The following is a 21,309-nucleotide window of genomic DNA, read 5'->3' on the forward strand; positions in this document are numbered from 1 at the left end:
GAAAGAAATAAACAGTTGAAAATGAATAATCATTTTAGAATTAAAATACTTATATTTAGATTCCTATTTATTAAAATAACTGTGTTTTTTAAAAGAAAAAACCATTTAAAGAAACAAATAACTTAATTACAAAAAATCCCTTTCGGCACCCCAAAAGACGGTGGTTGATTTTACCGGTGCTAAGTAGGTGATAAAAAAGATTTCCAGGTAAAGTTAAGAAAAACTTCAAATTTACTCAATACGACAATGGTTGCATGTTAAAAAAGGTTTCACATGTTGGCAAGCCCCATCTTCTTACAATTCCAGTAAAATTTTGGAGAAATAACGACCACTTTAAACCGATTCGATATTGTGGCTATTAAGGGAGGTATGATTTTTTGTCTTCGAAACCCCATTTTTTCCAGCTCCTGGGTCAATGGTAAGTGATATCAAAAAACTGTACTTTGTTAAGTTTTAGGCCCTTATCCAAAGAATAGTAGGAACTTTAAACGAATTCGATATTTTACTTAATAAGAAAGTTATAGCAATATTTTGTTTTTTTTTCGAAAAAAGACCCCCATTTCCACCACCATTCCGATTTTGTCCATTTCCGGACTTGAACGAGATTTTGGGTCGTTATATTTTATGTATTAATTTGAAAGTGATTGGGGCAAAATTACGGTAGTTGTGTCTACAAGAAAGTTAAATATATATATATAAACTTTTAAACTGACGGTGATTTTGGGGTCTGGGGAATGTGAAACGCGAAGATATGTTGAAATTTTCCGGAAGTCAAATCATAGTATTCATTACAATAGGTAGCTTTCTTATGAAATCTATCTAAAAATCCGGCAAAAGATTGCCCGGCCATGTGCCTTATGTTAAAAAAATGTTTAAATGAATATAATATGAAAAAAAGTTCGCATGTACTTATGTACACACGTAAGAAGTTATGCTTCTTTGGCGTTAATAAAAAAAGAGTTTTTTACATATTCAAACAAATTTGAACTGCGTCAAACGATCGATAGACGACATTAAATACCACGAATAAAATGTTTGAATACGTAAAAAAATAAATTAAATTAAATTAAATAATATTTTTTTATATCGTTTTTCTATACAGTTTAAAAAGTATTGAAGTATTTGTTGTCATATAAAACAAAGTTCATAGAATATATTTATTAGTTTAGTTCCATTAATTATTCGGATGACGATTGTATAGGCACGAGGGTTATCAGCGGCTTATGATATGAAAAATATGACACAAATAGATTTTATTTTATAATAGTGTATTTTATCAAAAATTTTGGTTTTTGGTAAATTTAAAATTATTTATGCAAAATCAAGAATTTATCTGTGTGCCATTTTCTGTCATTAAAAAATGTAATTTTACTCATAAAAAATAATATTTACATAAAATAACCTCAAAAATTGATACACAATTTTCACAAAAAAAGAAAAAAATATATATATAAATTTACGCTGCAATATAAATAAAGTTTTATGAATATGAAAAACAATATTCACAGTTTAAAATATTCGTCTTCAGAAATCCGTGCGTATAAATACAATATAAATGCATATTTACGACTCAATATCTGTTATCCTTTTCAAAACTTACAGTAAGATAAAATAACCCAGCAATTGCAACTCCTCCGGAAAAGGGGACGCATTGCTCCCTCCTTACAGGTAGTGCCCCGTTGTGGCGTATTCCTGCTAGCCTATTAAAGAGTTAGCACCGAAAGGACTTCAGTGGACGGTCTGAAGGGGAATTACGTCGGAAGGACAGGCTTTATAAGCCTAGCCTTCCGCGGTCGGCCCATAAAATGGGTTCGATAACGCTGGTTTAGCAACGGATTGGAATGCAATTAAATCCGTCCTTAAAATACTAAATAATAATAAACAAAACTTGAGAAAATTAGAACCGAGATTTAAAATAATTCTTTTAAAAACCAAGCCCGATTATAATGATCCAGCAGCAAGGGACTCTGTCCAGGTTCTGCGATAAAGTAGGGAGTAATAAACTCCTGGCAACTTTGCATTCCATTCCATATCTGTTATATTTACAATACGTCCTAATCACTTAATTGCATTGAACGACTGACTGAATTAGACATTACACATGACTTTTTGAAAATTTGGGCGCTCATATATCAGAGGTTTTTTAATAATTAAAATATTAAATAAAACCGAATGTATATAAATAAAAATTGAAATTTAAAAACTTTCTTCGACTTTTTAAAATAAATCTTGGAGCTACCCATCAGGAGAAGAGTAATAATTATTTTAGTGACTATTTTTTAAGACAATTCGTTTTGAACTTTAAAAACTTGAAATTGTGAAAAAAGGTTTTTTTTTAATTTTGGGAACCCCACGTTTTTAGAAAATTTTCTCCCAATTATTAAGAAAATAATCCCTACGTAGTGAGAATAAATTAAAAAAAAAAAAAAAAAACTTTTTAAAATTATGTAAAAAAAATACAAAGATACAGTCATAATTCTGAATAAACAATGTTATTTTCTAGAAGGTGAAAAGTTTTGGTAATTTTTTTTCAAAAAGTAATAAAAAGTAAGGGATAACCAAAGATTAAGGTTTAAATTTTTTGCAGTGGGTAACTTGCAAATTGAAAATAACTTTTAAACAAAATTTTATTTTAAAAATATTTTTTGTTATCAGTGGTATGAGACAGGCAAAATATTCTTACATTGGTTTGAAAGCCTATTCTATTGATATCGAAAATACAAATGCAATAATTCTATTAACTCCTTTTCTGAAGCAAGATATAACTAATATATAGACCGGTTTTTTTGGAGCGGGGGTGATTATTAAATAAAAGTATTTGATAATTTGTAATCTAGATAAAAAAAATTTAACTTTTGTAAGAAAAATCTTTTGCTAAAGTAAAACACCTCCACCCCTTTTTCCAAATTTTTTGAAAAAAATTAATACATTCTCCATCTCCCCCCCCCCCCACATCTGTCTACCAAGTTTGAAGATAATCGATCGGTGGGGTTCAGAATTATAAGACCAAATACAGGCCAACATACAAAAGGTCCGCCTGGCAAAAATTTTTTTTTTTTTGGCTGGGAGCGTTGAAAAAAAAAATTTCGCAGATTATTTAAATCTATTTTTTAAATCTCCTCCTTAAGGAACAAAATTTAAAAAGACCAATTTTTTAGATTTTTTCTTTTTAATAATTTGTATACTTCCCGTTATAACTATAGCCAATAAAGCAAAAATTATTTGTTTAGAATGATTTGTTTAAAATGTTGTTCAATCTTTCTTCCGCTGTAATGGAAAATTACGCTTCTCAATTTTGTATTTTGCCTTTGTATATGGGGGCCGATTAACGAGGGCAATTCTTCAAAAAAAGAAAAGCTCATTCGGTAATATGTAAAAAAACTTGTCCCGATAATTTTTTAAACCAGAATGAAAAGTGTATAATTTCCCTTTCAATAATTTTTTATTGAATAAGAATATGTTTTGCTACCTACATTATTCATTTCTAGGTAAAACAACGCATCACCGAATGCCTTCTTATTCATTATTTTGAAATGTAACTGTAGCACCCGCATACAAGCGTATTTTGACCGATTGTTTTGTGCCACGAATGGGGGGCTTAGCGATTAAACTACAAAGGTTCATGTATATCTACAAACAGTAAACGTAGCAGACACGCAGCATGACACATAACAAATACTATTTAATGGATTTTATACTGACGTTATCATATCTACTGTACAGTAATTAGCAAGACATTTACAGACACAGACCTGCCCAGCACAATATTCTCCCATAGAAATGTTTTTCTGTGGTGCTCTGCACAAACAAACTTCTGGAAAGCCCTTGAATCTAATTATATTTTTTAAATGCAGACTGGTATCCTACTCTAATAATTAACTCTATTTATATTTAGTTTTTACAAAATTTAATTCAGTTTTAGTAAGTATATTTTTAAAATTAATAAAATAATGTATTATAATAATTAAAAATCAGTACGCCTGGACAGTGACATGAGAGTGAAAAAGAAGCATGTTTTGCTGTACGAGATATTTGATGACGCCGGTGTTTTCAACGTTCACTGTTTACAGATATAATTCGATCTTAAACAGTTTAGTTATGGATCGATATTGTGTTATTTTTGCAAATGTTTCTGGAATGATTGATCTGTAAAAATTTATAGATTTACATTTAAATTAAATACAAGATGAGAAATTTTATTAGATTTACGCGTATATACTAAACTGGGTAATGACTTATGAAAATGTTCAATCTATGAAAAAAGGACTTAAAACTTGCTTCATAATAGATATGACTGAATTCTGGGAGAAATAGTACAATGTAATTCGACTTTCATAGTATAATAGAAAAGATTCTGATGTTGCGATCCGCTTTTCAAGTAGATATACCATAGCTAATCAAATGAATCGTGTTTCCATCAGGGATAATAATAATATTTATTATCTATTGTATGAAATTTGTTGATGTATTGTTACATGAAAAATTCTCTTAACACGACCTAACTAAATTCAATTGAAATTAGATCAAAGTATTTCACTTTAAAGTTTCTCGACTAAACCTCTAAGTTTGTCGTTATCAAATATTCATTACGGATTTGTTTATTGCCTTCTAAAATAATACGTTTTAATTACAACATGTTTTTCAGAATAAAAATATGAGTTGTCATATTAACAGATTCTGGTTAGGTCTCTGAAAATATTAACTATTAGATCTATTCTAACATTTTCATAAAAAAAAAAATAAAAAATAAATATATATATATATATATAATATATATATATATATATATATATATATATATATATATATATATATATATATATATATATATATATATAATTCACTTTTATGTAACTAGATATAACAAACATTTTTCCTATTTGGGTTACATAACATAACGTTTTTTTACGTTAAAGGACCTCACAGAACACTACCTAATCGAACTTAAAGAACACTACGTTTATAGAATTTACTAAACAACAATCCACCTAAAAGACTGACAAATTATTAAAAATGAAATAAAAATATCTGTTAATAAATTATGGATGTTACTTGGCATAACCGGTAATTGTTGTAAGCATGAAACTAGTCATTCCTGCAAATAACATTCTTCTTAAGTGATGATATCTTAACACAGTGTTGACCTCAGGAAATAGATGTATATTGCACATCATTAGTAGTAATTACTGAATATATTATTTAAATAATCAAAACAATACTCAATTATACAAATAGTCGAGGTTAGCGAGCGTATGTTATGTTTGGTTGCGGACCTCCGTGGCGCGAATAGTAGCGTCTTGCCCTTTCATCCGGAGGTCCCGGGTTCGAATCCCGGTCAGGCATGGGATTTTCACACACGCTACAAATCATTCATCTCATATCCTCTAATGCAATACCTAACGATGGTCCCGGAGGAAAAAAAAAAAATGTTTTGTTAGATTATCATAACCAAAACAGCTGATTTCGAAGTCGAGAATTCAAGTCCTAGTAAGGTTCAAAGCCTAGTAAAGGCAGGAGTTACTTTTATACGGATTTGAATATAGATCGTGGATACCGGTGTTCTTTGGTGGTTGGGTTTCAATTAACCACGCATCACAGGAATGGTCGATCTGAGACTATGCAAGATTACACTTCATTTATATTTATACATATTATCCTCTGAAGTAATACCTTACGAAGGTTCCGGAGGTTAAACAGAAAAAGAGAGATTATCATAACCTAACCAAATATAACCAACGCTCGCTAACCTCGTCAAATTAATGTTGAATATTCAAATTATATATGCTATTCTCCAAAATTGGAAGCGATTAATTAAATTCACCGATAATTATGCGTAAACGCTGGATTAGTGAAATTTACCGTAACATAATATTTTTGTGTATTATGTAATAATTTTGTGTGTGTGTTTATATATATATATATATATATATATATATACACACACAAAATTATTTGAACACCTAAAAATGAATAAGAACCTTCCAAATTATTTTAATTGCACTGATTTTACTTATTTATTATTTTCGCTTATTTATATGAATACTATTCCTAAAAATAATATAATTTTATGTATTAATATGAAATCTAATTATTTCTTAATTTATTTTTTTATTGATCAAGTATTTTTTTCATTTTTTTCCCCAATAAATGCTTGGGAGAGTAGTTAGTTTTCATTTTAGAAAACATACGTATCCATTCCTAATAGTACCTATATATTATAACGTGTAATAACGAGATGAATAAAAGATTTATTAATTTTAATCTCTTCGGGCTGAAAAGAAATATTTTTTTTTTAAGATTAAGGCAGATTATATCTGTTTATTTTCTAAGTTGAGTACTATTTCTTTACCTTTTTTAGCTTCATTCTTTAATCTCTTGTTGATGCGTTTCAGAACTACCCCATTGTCAAAACTTATAGTACCGATACTTTATGGAATGGAATGCAAAGTTGGCAGGAGTCTATTACTCCCTACTCCATCGCAGAACCTGGACAGAGTCCCTTGCTGCTGGATCATTCTAATCGGGCTTGTTTTTTTTAATTGGTTAATTTTATATAGCGGGTCTAATTTTTTCAAGTTTTGTTTATTAATTTAGTGTTTTAAGGACGGATTTAATTGCATTCCAATTCCGTTGTTATACCAGCGTTATCGAACCCATTTTACGGGCCGACCGCGGAAGGCTAGGCTTATAAAGCCTGTCCTCCCGACGTAATTCCCCTTCAGACCGTCCACTGAAGTCCTTTCGGTGCTAACTCTTTAATAGGCTAGCAGGAATACGCCACAACGGGGCACTATCTGTAAGGAGGGAGCAATGCGTCCCCTTTTCCGGAGGAGTCGCAATTGCTGGGTTATTTCCTCTTATTGTAAGTTTTGAAAAGGAGAGGGTGTTTAGAAGCTCTTCATCCGCTTCTGGTATGGCTGCCCTTCAGGACGCATCTCTGCTGGGCTCTCTTCCGGACTCCAGTCCGTGATGTTGAGACGAGTGGCTGGTCTTCCTTCTCCTTCATCTTCATCTTCTCCCTCTTCTTCTCCCGAAGACCTCTTCGTTCTTCTTTGGCCTGCACTTTCCAAGAATTGGTAGTAACCGAAGTTACATACCATTAACCTTGTAATTCCCGAAGCCCCGAAGGGCTGAACGGGGGAAAGTGCAGGTTTCTTCGCTTTTCTGTGCTGTCAGTAGCTGCTGGGCAGGTGGCTGCTGGGCAGGTGGCTGCTGGGCTTGCGACTGCTGGGCACCGATACTTTAAATTTCTGTTAATCTTTATATAGCGTTTAGTCAACACCACTTTCTTTACTTGACGTCATGCCTTATCTGGCCTTCGTCTTGTTTATTTGTTATTAATAGTTATACTTATCTTTTAATTTTATATATCTATTTCCGGTTTTCAATAAATTGAGGTACTTGAAAAGGACATCCGCTTGATCCAAGCCAGGATATAGATAATAATCCAGGAGTAGTTCTTCAGCTTGTGAGAAAAGTGTTAGTATGGTTCAGTTAAACATTTTTAATAAATTACCGAACCAGTTAAACGATCTTCCCACAGATTTATTTTAAGTACAATTAAAAAATTTCTTTTATAGAAACAAAGCTAGTCTGTCGTTTAATTTATAAATAATGCTAATTAGTAAAAAAAAAAGAACGCCCTGAATTAAATAAGTGCTGAAATAATTTTCATTTACGGCCTTTTGAATTATAAATTTTCTTTTATATTTAATATTTTCTTGTATTGATGTGACTATTATTTCATGCGTTTGTAATTTATCCCAAGTAATTAATATGAACTTTAAACATCAATTTTTTTATTTTATAATTAATTGTGTAATTTGGTATGCTGCTCTGACAAAAGATTTAGCATGGTTTCCCTTGATCCATCCAAGAAAATTCTAGGATACTTACTTTTTTTATTTATGGAGTAGCATATGTGTCCAATCCTAATGTGATCTGTATGTTGTAGTTATGTAGCGATCAGAATATTTATTTTACCGTTTAATTAAAACGCTTAAGAATGGAAGAAGTCAATTGTAAAACAAATTAATTAAATTAATTAATAAAATGCTTGAAAAACTTTACTTTTTATAAAACAGAAATACTATTATTATTATTGTTCTGATAAAATTTTTGAACGGTGTACATATAAAAATTATATAAGTAAGTTAAAAAATTGGGTTTCTTGGAGAAGTCTATTTGGGTTCAGGAAGGCCCTGGGTGTAATAAACTCTTTTTAGATTTATCTGACTACATAAACGGGAGTTTATGTAGTCAGATAAATCATGCTTTAATTTTGTTTATCGATTCTTCTAAAGCATTTTTTGTCCTTTCTCATTCAGTATTATTGAGAAACCTTTAAAAAATCGGAGTTGGTGGACGTGTGCTGACTTGATTTCAGAACTATTTATCTAACCGTAATTTCTTTGTAACCAACACACTAGTTTGGTCTAGTGGTGAACGCGTCTTCCCAAATCAGCTAATTTGGAAGTCGAGAGTTCCAGCGTTCAAGTGCTAGTATAGTCAGTTATTTTTACACGGATTTGAATACTAGATTGTGGATACCGGTGTTCTTTGGTGGTTGGGTTTCTTTAATTAACCACACATCTCAGGAATGGTCGAACTGAGACTGTACAAGACTACACTTCATTTGCACTCATACATATCATCCTCTGAAGTATTATCTGAACGGTAATTACCGGAAGCTAAATAGGAAAAAGAAAGAAATTTCTGTGTAAACGTTGGTAAAAAAACTGATTCATAAAGTTCACGTAGATTCCGGAATCCCTCAGAGGTCCACCTTTGTTATATTTAATTAATATAATTGGTGTCGATAAATTTCTAAAATTTTTGTAGGTTAAATCAGTTCGCTGATGTTGCTCTAGACATAGCAAAGCGTTCTGTGCAGAACGCGCTATATTTCATATGAAAAAAAAAAATCTTGATGCACTATTACGCTGGGCTCATGATCCAAGGCTTAACCTTTCTTTATTAATAAAAAGAGACGGCTTTGATGCATATCAGTTGCCCAAAATCAATCAGTTTAAGGGATTTTATAAAAATGTCAATTAAATGGAAAAATAAATTATTATTATCGTCAATGGAGATATTTATCATTTATAGATTACTAATTAATTATTGCAAATAAAAGTAGTAGAGTAACATAGCGTATTTTTATAATCAAAGAAATTATATTTTAAAACGTACAAATGAAATTTGTACGGTTAATTAAAGTTGATCCTATTAATCGAGATTTTACTTAATTTAAAAAATAAAAATTACAATTAAAATGTAATTGGTACATACCTGTTAAATATAATAATTATAAGTATTAAATAAAAAATAGTTTAAAAACAAAACCAGTACTACAACAAAATAAATGAAATAAATTCGACTCTGTACAGTTCAATTGTTGAACGAGACTAAACTAGCGGCCACTGTACTGTCTTATAATATTACAACTGTTCACCAACTGAACGGATGACTGGGTTTAATATTTGATACTGAAGCTAGTCACTTGGATTATCAGGCAGTAAAGAAAATGCAAGGGAGAAAGAGTCATTACGAATCAATTTGTATATGCAACAACGCGTTTACGTGTCCCTCGGCTCGTCCTATGTTGTAAACTCATGTTACTGAAAGCTGGTCGACCTTTGCCCTGGTTAAATCATCATACGATTGTGTGGATAGAAAAGTAGGATTTTTTTCTACTGAAGCCGGTTAACTACTTAACACACGTACGCGAATGTACATATATAAAACTGTTTTTATTTAATTATGATTAATTTCTTTACTGTCGCATACCAATGGGTCGTATGCCAATGTTCATTAACAATAATCATTAAGCCAATACACTCGAAGTTATCCATAATGCAGTAATATGAAGTAAATAACTTTAAAATTATGTATTTATAAATAGACGTTTATTTTAAATTACTCATCTTCTAAAAAAAATCTCATGTGGGCACCACACGACTTCCTTGTACGCCTATTAAATTACATATACACTTTTTTTTTAAATCAAAGTATATAAAATTTTATGTCATAATAACTTCTGATATTTTTTCTTATATTTATTTATTATTATTGAATTATTATTTATTGTAATTTTTTTTTACAATCGGAGATTAATAATTATTAATAAATCAATATATTGAAATTAAAAAAAAAAAAAAAAAGTTAAAAAAAGGAGACGAAGTCTGGTTCGAACCGATGTGTCTTCCCCTTATAAGATCCAAATATTTCATTAATTAAAATTTTATTTAGCTATAACTCTGGAAGCAATGAAAATAAGTACTACTTATGATATATCTTTCAAACGCTCTCGATGAGGGCTTATTACTGCAGTTAAGAAGAGGTCCAAAATTAAAATTTCTTTTAGGTTTAGTATTTTTTTGGACAATTTTGGTCCAGTCGAATGTAGTTAAAATGGGAGGTGCACAACTAGATGTTACAACAGTCATAAATCCAAAATTTCAACATCCATGTAGTATCGAATTGGTTTAAAGTGGTCGTTAGTCCTCAAAACATTATCTAAATCTTTTGTCTTAAATTTTTATCTAAATCTTTTGATACGACCAACCCTTATAGAAAGGGATGACCAAAATATTAACTGGAATTGTAAGAAGATGGGGCCGTCATATGCTAAACATATGAAACTTTTTTCATCACATGCAACCATTGTCGTATTAAATAAATTTGAAGTTTTTTTTTAAATTTAAGATGGAAATCTTTTTTATTCCCTACTTTTTCCTCCTTTTTCCTGTTTAGCCTCCGGTAACTACCGTTTAGATAATTCTTCAGAGGATGATATGTATGAGTGTAAATGAAGTGTAGTCTTGTACATTCTCAGTTCGACCATTCCTGAGATGTGTGGTTTTATTCCCTACTTAGCACTGGTGAACTCTACCTCTGCCTTCCAGCATGCCGAAACAGGTTTTTTTAAAATTAATAATCGATTAGTTAAAAAACTTATCGATAAAGTAGCAGTTTCAGTAAAAGAAAATCTTTTAATTTAATTTTAAATAAATTTTGGGGTGCTTTTTTAAATAGTTAGGTACTTTATTAAAAATGCCAGGTCTTATTTAGAAAATGGTCACATTCCTCAATTTTCATTTTCTGAGTTTTTAATTATCGTTAAGTAAATTATTTATGAATCAAGTAAATAATGTACAGTATTAAAATGCTTTCAAAGTAATCATATTTTTTCAACCTGTATCATCTTATCATAGTTATATCGCTAATAATGTACTATTCGATAGAATCAATTATTTCAGTCACGTATAGCGTGTGTTTGCAATGCTTGTTCGTTATTTTTATTTAATATTTTTTTATTTACTTAATCTGTGAAGTTCCAGATAAATAATTTTACAAAAATGTTTAAAAATTCGCTTTATACATTTTAGTTGTACTTTAATCACATTATTATCATACACTGCATGAGTTTAATTACTAGGTTAATTTGGATTTCAAAAGATAACATCATATATATTGAAATTTCTAATATATTTATAAAATATCAAACAAATTTTCAAACATTTATTATACAATGTAATGAAATAACAAAATAGTGAATTTTTTGCATAGTGAAGTTTTCATTTGATTTACTTAATTAACTATCACAATTCTCGACAAATGTTTTTATGAGTTTTTATAAAAGATTTCTCATCAATCCATCTCTGACAATGCATCACTATTGCAACGTTTTCTTCCTGTTAATTTGGAGTTGTCCAATTCTTCGATCCTAAGTTCATAGAGAGATCTAACTCGGCTAAGACTGACCTATGGTGGAATATTGTATTGTCACCCAACCTTAGTAACTGTGCAAACTTTCATTAACTGGCAATGTCAGGAAGCATGTTAAATTAAGGATGCAAGATTTGAGGACAACATGAAAAAAAAAACATTGTGAGTTAAAGAAAAGCAAGTAAAAACAAAAATGTTATATCTAAGGAAGCTTTTAACAGAAAGAAATAGTTATTATGTGTAGAAAATGGAGTTAGAATTTAAGAAATATCTTTTAAACTGTTATGCTTGGAGTGTACCTTGGTCTCCATATGTAATAGAGACGCTAGAAAAAGTAACAGTTTTTGAAATATAATATGAATAAATAAATTAATGTGCTTATTTCAGGTTGTATTATCATTGATGTTATTACATGTACTGATGTATACTGAATCAACTGATGGTAATCCTCAATCTGCTGTTTATGTCAGATTTCTTTCACCTCCTCATGGATATACACATGGCTTAGAAGTCCATTATCCAGGTTAGTAATTTAAAAAAAAAAATTAATGTGCTATTATGTAACAACTACCAACTACTACAATAAACATGTTAAACAAACTTATGTGAATGCACACACACACACACAAATTTAATTAATATTTGTTATCATTCATCACTAACACTTAATATAATAATTTACAAGCTTAAAAAGAAAACTTAAAAAAGAATGTTTGAATTTTGATTATATTTAAATGCAGAAATGCTTTTAAAAATTTACAGGATGCTTACTTAAAAGTATAAAAAGTTTACTTACTTCTAAGTTAATATTCACTCTACCACTGTTAGAAGAAATAACTGGTCATGAAGTGCCTTTGAATGTAGCAGTGGTGCATCAATTGGGTTTTGAAATATTTTTTTTTTAATTGTGTTCATATGTGGTTTGTTTCAATCAAATGGTTTGAGAAAATGAATTTAGCATGAATTACTTTTGTATTCTTTGTGTTGTAAAAAGCTGTATTCTGTTTTTCCTAACTAGAACTAGCAATCAAGTTTATACATATATTATTTTTAAACCAATTTTGTTGGATTGTTCATGCGAGATTTTATGTGATAAAAAAACACAGTTTTTTTTATTTTTATTTCTGTATGCAATATTTTTTGGATACAATCTTTCAATCTTTCATTCATGGTGACAATCTTTCAGTGTGATTGTTAAGGTGAATGAATTTTATAAATTGTAGTTTTTGTTTTTCTCCTGCTTTTAGTACTGATATTTTTATAGAATTTTTTCTTCAATTTTATGATATCAATTTATCTTATCTAATTTTTATTGTGAATAATTTATCCTGCTACTTTTTCATCATGGTTCTGAAAGTTTAGATAGTGAGGAGTGATTTAGTTCTATAAAAAGGAATATGTCACTTTTTTGTAGATTTTGATTGTGTATCTGTATTCATGTTTTGTAATTCTGAGGTTTAAGAACTTATGTTCTTTTTTTTTAATTTGGTGTAATGTTTTTATGAATCTTGTATATGTAAAGAAATGAGAAATGTTTACAGTTTAACTGAATATTCAGCCCAGTAATGAATACAATAGGAAATGACTTTTTTCTTCACTTTCTTTGCAAGAATGGCATAGGAATCTTGCAAATAAGAACAAAATGTACTGGTTTGTTGAAAATTCTTAGCAGTTCATCAATCAGCTTCTGAGAAATATCATTGCATAAAATAGAGCAGTAATTGAAGAAAATCTCATTGCCGGGTTCAACCAGAGTTAGTCAGTTAGAGGAAATTTCTTGTGTCATTTTAACTGGGTGTTCAAATTTGGATTCTTTTGTTATTATTCTTCTTGTTCTGAAGGCCACATTTATGTAGATTTTTTAAAAATATATGTGATACTTTTTCTGAGAGTTTTATCAATGTTGGTGTTATACATTTTTTTATAACATTTGTTTTTATTTACTTAGAAATATCTCAATGAGTAATAATTACTTAGAAATATGGGATTGTATGAATATATATATATATATATATATATATATATAAATAAAACAAATTAATATAACACATATACTACATATACATACATGTATCACATGAATATAACATATATTAACATACTCCTGCATAAAATAAATAAAAATTAAATAAAGAATAAACAAAACAGAAATATTACACTAACAGACATAAGTAAGGGCTTACAGAAAAACATTCATACATTTAAAGAATCTGTGTAAAATATGACATTCAAAAAAAAAACAATTACACAATTTCACAGCCGTGAATAAACACAATGCTTCTGGAATAAACTGAAATATTCTGACTGAAAAACATTTTACATTTTTTAAATAAGACAGCATTTTAAAGAAAGACACAACAAATTCTTCAATGTCATACCTAGCAGTGTTGTAAATTCTCATCCATATTGTAAATTGAAATCATAAATACACCCAAATTAACAACATCTTGATATTTTTACGCAAAAAAAATCATACATCTTAATGAAATCATCTAACATTATGATATATTATAAACACTCAACAGTGATGTACTAAATAAATAGACAAAATTTAAATGCAATATACGTTTAACCTTATTCTAAGTATACATTCACTTAGGCAAATATTGGTCTTACTTAAAAAAAAAAAAAAACCATTAACAGTGGCAGAGGAAAGGGTGAAAACAATGTCATAAGTCATTTACAACAGCCATAAGAGTGACTGAAAATTTTATAATGTGAGTTTTAAAAATATTATATTTATTAAATTTGGTTTGGTTTATTGTTTATAAAAAAAGGTGATAATTTAAAATAGCTTTTATTGTCAGCTGTGATCAATAAAAACATACCAGGGTATGTTTTTATATGTCAGATAAGTATCTGACAGAATGTATTAGATTAAACAAAAATATGGTTTAGTATCAGTAAACAAAATATTACAGCTAGAGTAAAGTTTTTCAACTGGAAAAATAAGAAAAAAAAACTGCTAATTAAGATCAAGAGTGAGGATCAAAATTTATTAGAAAACAAAACATAAGTGTTTTGTTTTCATTAATACCAAAATGAACTGTACAAGTTCAATTTCTACTGCACATCTCAAATTCTCCCATTGGAAAACATCAGCTGCAGAACACTTCTTTACAAAATATAAAGTTAAACTTAAGAAATATAATTGGGAGAAGATTGATAAAATCAGGTCTAATCTTCTTGGACTACAAGTACAATCAGTAATTCAAGTGTACAAAGTGAAAACAAGATGGCTTCCTGATCAATATACCTACCAAGTATAACATTATTAATATCGGTCAAAATGTAATCAAACTAGTCAATTGTTTATCGTTCATTAGATATGATAATTTTAAGAGAAGGTGTCAATGGACATCACAATTTTCATGTAAGACATGATGTAATACTAAGAGTAATGACTTTTCTGAAAAATAATTATCCATTTCATAGTGATGTAACTATTGATATGAGACAAATATCTCAGCTTTCATTGAATAGTAGTGTTTTTGGCTGAATCCTGACAATTAATTTACCAGAGAAAGATGCAGATCAAGACAATATTTGTGAGAAAAAAATATAAGAAAATTCAATTCTAAAAAACATCAGAATTAGTGGAAATTACATATTATAAAATCACTGGGTCCTCCCGTTTGTGTCATTAGACAACCCAGTCACAATTTTTCATTTCATGAAATTTTTGAAGCTACTTCATATGTAGCTAAATAATAGATGACAAGAATGAAACTAGGAGAAAAGTGTATTTATGTACAGGTATCTATATTTTTATTTATTGTAATTCTATAATGCAAGTATTGTCGATGATAATTTTTATTTTATATTTTAGGGGCTGCACCTATTGCTAAAGAAGAAAGACTTTATTTACCTTCAGTACATCACCAACAACAGCAACATCAGCATCAGCATCAGCAGCACCATTATCAACAACAACAACCTTATGGTTCTGGAACACGAGCAGAATATCATTATCCTAGGCCTCATCAAGTCTTCCATGAATTAGGTACTATAAGGACAATTTTTTCATTTAATTTGAACAATTCATTACTTTATAACAAATGTACTTTGTAACAAATATATCTACTTTTTGTTTTTTACTGGTCTAATAATAACACAGGTCAACAAAAAAATAATAATTTGGAACTGAGATGTGAATTAGAATGTACTGATTGTATTTTTGATGCTGAATCTGAAAATGATATCAGTTTTACTTCATTACCTCAGATTTTTAGTTATGACGCTTTAAAATATTGAAAAACTTCTTAAATAATAATAATAATAATAATTACAATTAAAATTCCTACTTTTATTTTGCAGACATCTACATTTATCTTAATTTATTTTTTCTTATTTAACTTTTGTGTTCAGTGAAGTCTTCTCTTTTTATCATCTAGCAGCAGTCACTCATCATAGATTCATCCCATTGCCTTGATAACGTTGTTCCATCTGCAATATATCTTGGTGGAGCCTTTCTCCTTGTTCCTCAATGATGTCATTAAAGGGAAAAAGTCAAAATGAGAATGTAAAAAATGAATTTTCATTGACATTCTGCCGCCTACATTTTTGAAGTTCACAAAGAGTTCTTATAAGTTATTCATGGTTTTTAACTTTTTGTTTCAAAGAAAAAAAAATTTTTGCTGTCAAATATGTTTTCATGAATTAATTTTCTTATTTGTGGTCCAATGAATATTCGCTCTTTTAATTTGGCTTCACTTAATTGTGAAAAATCTCAGCTAAATATTTAAAGCCATCTCCATCTTTATTTAATGCTTTTAGAAAATTCTTCATCAGGCCTAGTTTAATACATGGAGGTGGTAAAATAATATTATCTGCTTCTACAAGGGAAATACTGACAACATTTTCCTTTCCTGGGGTAAACTGATTTCTTTTTGGCTAGTCTTTAACTGTGTAGTGTTTATCTGTAGCCTGACTATCCCACAAACACAAGAAACATATATATTTTGTAAAGCCACTCTGGAGATCAAGAAGAAGCCCTATCACTTTCAGGTCAATTTTATGTTGACCAGTGTAGTCTCAAATTTCACGTATCATGTAGACACTGATATTAAGAAAATTAAAAATGTTAACTTATTAATTTAATTTTAAGTTACTCAGTTAATTCATTAAATTAACCAATGTGCATTCTTTGTTTAAAAAAAATTGCAATATTTGTTTCTATTAAACCAGATAAAAGAACTGTTTTTTTTGTAATTCAACACAATATTTAGGCTTATGAGAAGGAACTTCTGTTGCTATTTAAAAGATCTCTACATCAATTTATTTAAAATACAATTAAAAAGTTTTCTTTTAAAAGAAATATTACTTTGCTGATGAATTTTGAAATAATACTAATTAAAAATCAGGATTTCTGCATCTCATTCCATGTTCATATAAATATGCTCTCAAATAATTTCATTAACCCCTTCTGAATTGTGAATTATTTTTTATTTATATTTATTATAGTATTGTATTTATTTGAATATTTTCATGTGCTTATATTTTAAATAATTAATGTGGTTAAGATAATGAATTTTTTAAATTTTATAATTAATTAAATATTTTGTTGATGATCAAGGTTTTACCATGGTTTCCCTTGATCCATCATCTGGTAAATGCTAGGTCAGTTCCTATTTTTATCCATAGAGTTGTTTAGCCATTCCTGTTATAGTCTAAGTAATTTTATTATATACTGGTAAGAATAAAAATTTTTATTTATTATATACTATGGTCTTTATTATATCAGCACTGTTTATTCTATTCTGATTTCATTTATTGACTAGTATTTGTTGCTTAAACCACTTATACCTGTTCATTAGTGAAAGCAGTGGCAAATTTTCTAGAAAAATGAAACGTTAGTAATGTTTACCATGTCTGAATTATTTTTAATAAAAGTTAAAAACAATAGAAAAGAAATTAATTTTTTTAACATAATGATGAAAAGTGTTTACAGTTTTAGAACATTTAAATGACTCATTTGTTTAGAATGAGTTATTTAAAATAACAACGTGAAATATATAGTGGTCTTTATATATAGTAAAATGTCATTTATTGAAAAAAGCTGAAACCTTTTTCTCTTAACATATATTATTATCTCTTAAGAAAAAACGAGTTTAAACTGAGGCATGCTGGAAAATTTTTAACCCTGATGGTTTCTATTTAGGGTTTTTGATGCTCTTCTGCTGTGGCTCCAAGATAAAGCACTCATAATTTATTTTTCCAGCAAACCCCTTGAGTTTTAAAATGTGGGAAATTCTTAATTTTATTTAAACTTTTAAAATAATGCATATTTGTAAATTGTTTGAACATTTAATATTAAATTAATAACCTTCTTATTTTTTAATATAGTCAGTTATTATTATTATAGTATTATTTAAAATAAATGTTAAGATTTTATATGAGGTATTATCTAGTAAATGTACTTCTAATGAGAAATATTTTCCAGGTGCACGTTTTATTGTTCGTCCTCCAATAGGACATACTGTAAATCCTATACCACATCCTCTGGGTCATCCTGCTCCAGAATTACTTTTCCCAGTTGGTGTTTTTGAAGGACCTGCGTCTGTGGAACAATTTCGAAGAGAACATCCAGGTATAGTCTTATTTCTTCAATGACAAATTTTTATTTTGGGTATTTAAGTGATGATAACAGTCAGATATGATGTATGGCTTTTAGGGATTGATAATGATTTTTTATTACTTGAAGTCCTTAGTTTAAAATTTTGATCAAAAAGAATTATTTCAACATAATATTTTGCATTCTAAACATGATTATTTCCATTTTAATTTTCACAATTATTTTTTTATAGCAGTGCTGAAGCAATCTTTAATTTACTCTAACGTTTTTTCCTTTCAAGTTATCACTTTGTTCAAGTTATCACTAATTTTAACCAGAGTTACTAATTTTTATTTATTGTGCTTGTTTAATATTTTTGTAATGTCCATTTATTTATAATACAGAGTTATCATAAATAAATGGTGCGGTTTCAGTAATTCATAGGAAGATTGTAGGGAAATTTCTAGGTGTTTTATTGGTATCCCTGAAAGCCTCCAACCTAAATGTTTGTTTATCAGCAGTTGTAACCACAACGTCAGTTCTTGTATTGTTGCGGTGAGTTTAGTGAGTTACTATGTTCTCGGATAAAGACAAAGCAAAGTGTTGATACACTGAATTAATTAATCAATTGATACCTGAATTAAAATCCGTAATTTTAGTTCAACGTGCGTCTCGACGTGAATTCGGAAGAGATCCACCACACAAAAATAACATTACACGTTGGTTCAACGATTCGAAGAAACTGGATCAGTTAAGAAACAGAAATCAACCGGCAGACTAAGTGTACCAGACGAAACGGTTGAACTAATTAGACAATCGGCAATTAGAAGTCCTGGGAAGTCCATCTCCCGTTGAAGCGTCGAATTAGGTATTCCAAAATCAACAGTTCACAAAATTTTACATAAAAAACTGAAATTACGCGCTTATAAAATCCAGATACTGCAGGAATTGAAACCCGATGATGGTGTAAAACGTTACAATTTCGCTATTGAAATGTCGGACAGAATAAGTGAAAACGATTCATTTTTAGATGCTATAATTTTTACAGACGAAGCTACATTCCATGTGAATGGATGTGTTAACAGACACAATTCACGAATATGGGGCTCTGAAAACCCACACGCAATTATTGAGAAACAACGCGATTCGCCTAAAGTTAATGTTTGGTGTGGTGTGATGAAACATCGTGTAATAGGGCCTTTTTTCTTTGCTGAAAAAACAATTAATGGAGTTGTGTATCTTGACATGTTAACCGATTATTGCTTTCCTCAGCCGGATGAACTCGAAAACATTCATCAACTTCATTTCCAACAAGATGGTGCTCCCCCGCACATCAATGCATCGGTCACGGACGCTTTGAACGAAAAATTTGGAGATCGATGGATAGGCCGGCAAGGACCCGTACTTTCGCCTCCAAGGAGTCCAGACCTGACACCTTGCGACTTTTTCTTGTGGGGGTACATCAAAAGCGTTGTTTATACACAAAAAATTCGCGACCTAAACCGCTTAAAAAACAGGATTAATGAAGCAATGACAACCATTAACAAAGAAATGTTAACTAATGTTTGGAGAGAAGTTGAGTATCGTTTGGACATTTGTCGAGCGACTAAGGGCGCACATATTGAAATTTATTAATTATGTAAAAAAATGTTTGAGACGACAAATTTGAAAAATAAAAAACATAAACTGTATGTAATTCTGTTTTAATTTAAACCATGTTCAAAACCGCACCATTCTTTTATGATAACCTGTATTTCACACACACATATATGGAGTGATTTAGGTCGTGTTACCGGTTGGTTTCTGATCTCACTCTACTAGCAAAAATAATGAAAAATATTCGTATAAACAAGGGTACGGAAACGCTCTGTTAGCGAGTTACGGCTAGCGAAACATTTTGCCCTGATATCTGGGAAAATAGTGAAATAAAACCATACTAAAATTCTAGGAACCCAAATTAAGGGATAAACTCGGTCATTTCTTATGGTTTATGACCTGACAAATTGAACAAAAACATATTTCTGAACCATATCTCCCGTAGTTTTCATAATATCCGACGTAAAACAAAAAAAATTGTTTTATAAAAATACGGTTTTTTAAGTTTGTGATACAAAAACTTTGTTAAATGACGAATAAATGAGTAACATTATTATTAAAACTTGTAGACTACTTAATTCTGAGTAGATTGATGTAAAATAGTTCAACAAAAAACAAATAAAAGTTCAAGAAGTTTGATTTTATTATTAACACTTAACCGTATAAAAACTTTTAAATGATATCAACTACAGAAAATGAAGTTACCATACAATTGATAAAACATTTACAGTAAAGTTTACAGTGAATTTTCAAAAATTTGACTACTTCAGTATTTAGACGCAAGCTTTCGGATTACTAGTGTTGCTCCCCGCAATTCTGCACGACTGTCCTTAATTTGTAGCGGTGTATCCGTAATACGAGCAACCAACTCTTCACGCGTATGAACTTTTCTCTTGTACACAACAATTTTTATCCAATCCCACACGCAAAAATCTTACGGTCTCAGATCGGATGTCTTGGTCACCACCATCCATCGCTCTGGAAATTTCTCATTTAAGTATCCCAATACGGCACGTGAGAAGTGGGGAGGCGCAACATTGTGCTGAAAATATATGCGGTATCTTGATCCTAGTGGAACATCTTCTAACAGCAGCGGCAACATTTCCTTAAGGAATTCCAAATAAATGTCGGAATTTATTCCTCCTTCTAAAATGAATGGTGCAGTAGGCTGATCGTAAACTAGACCACCCAACACATTGACGCAAAATCGGTTTTGGAAATTACATTCTACTGACGTGTATGGACTGACTTTTGCTAAGTGTGTTCGTTGCGAAGGTTACTGATGCCGTCACTAGTAAACTGATCCTTATCAGTAAATAAAAAGAAACTGTGCAATCGGCGGTTCATATTCAACCAAGCGCAATATTGCAAACGTAGAGGAGGATCTCTAGGTTGAAGATTTTGTACTTGATTATAGTAGGGATACAGCT

General features: G+C 29.8%; 2 protein-coding genes across 2 annotated transcripts in view; one reads left to right on the plus strand and one right to left on the minus strand.

Annotated features, from left to right (window-relative positions):
* The window catches only part of LOC142320460 (lipid storage droplets surface-binding protein 1-like), a 40,023-nt gene extending 30,451 nt beyond the window's left edge, over positions 1-9,572 (minus strand). Inside the window, exon 1 of the mRNA XM_075358253.1 lies at positions 9,292-9,572. The gene's annotated coding sequence lies outside the window, so the exon portion shown is untranslated. The remainder of the gene's footprint in view (positions 1-9,291) is intronic.
* Positions 1-21,309, plus strand: part of LOC142320106 (uncharacterized) — an 85,907-nt gene that overhangs the window by 60,947 nt on the left and 3,651 nt on the right. The window contains exons 2-4 of the mRNA XM_075357785.1: positions 12,118-12,253; positions 15,560-15,733; positions 18,173-18,319. Coding sequence (XP_075213900.1) covers positions 12,118-12,253; positions 15,560-15,733; positions 18,173-18,319 — 457 coding nt within the window. The remainder of the gene's footprint in view (positions 1-12,117; positions 12,254-15,559; positions 15,734-18,172; positions 18,320-21,309) is intronic.

The sequence above is a fragment of the Lycorma delicatula genome, chromosome 2 (assembly GCF_047948215.1).
Source record: "Lycorma delicatula isolate Av1 chromosome 2, ASM4794821v1, whole genome shotgun sequence".
Lineage (NCBI taxonomy): Eukaryota > Metazoa > Arthropoda > Insecta > Hemiptera > Fulgoridae > Lycorma > Lycorma delicatula.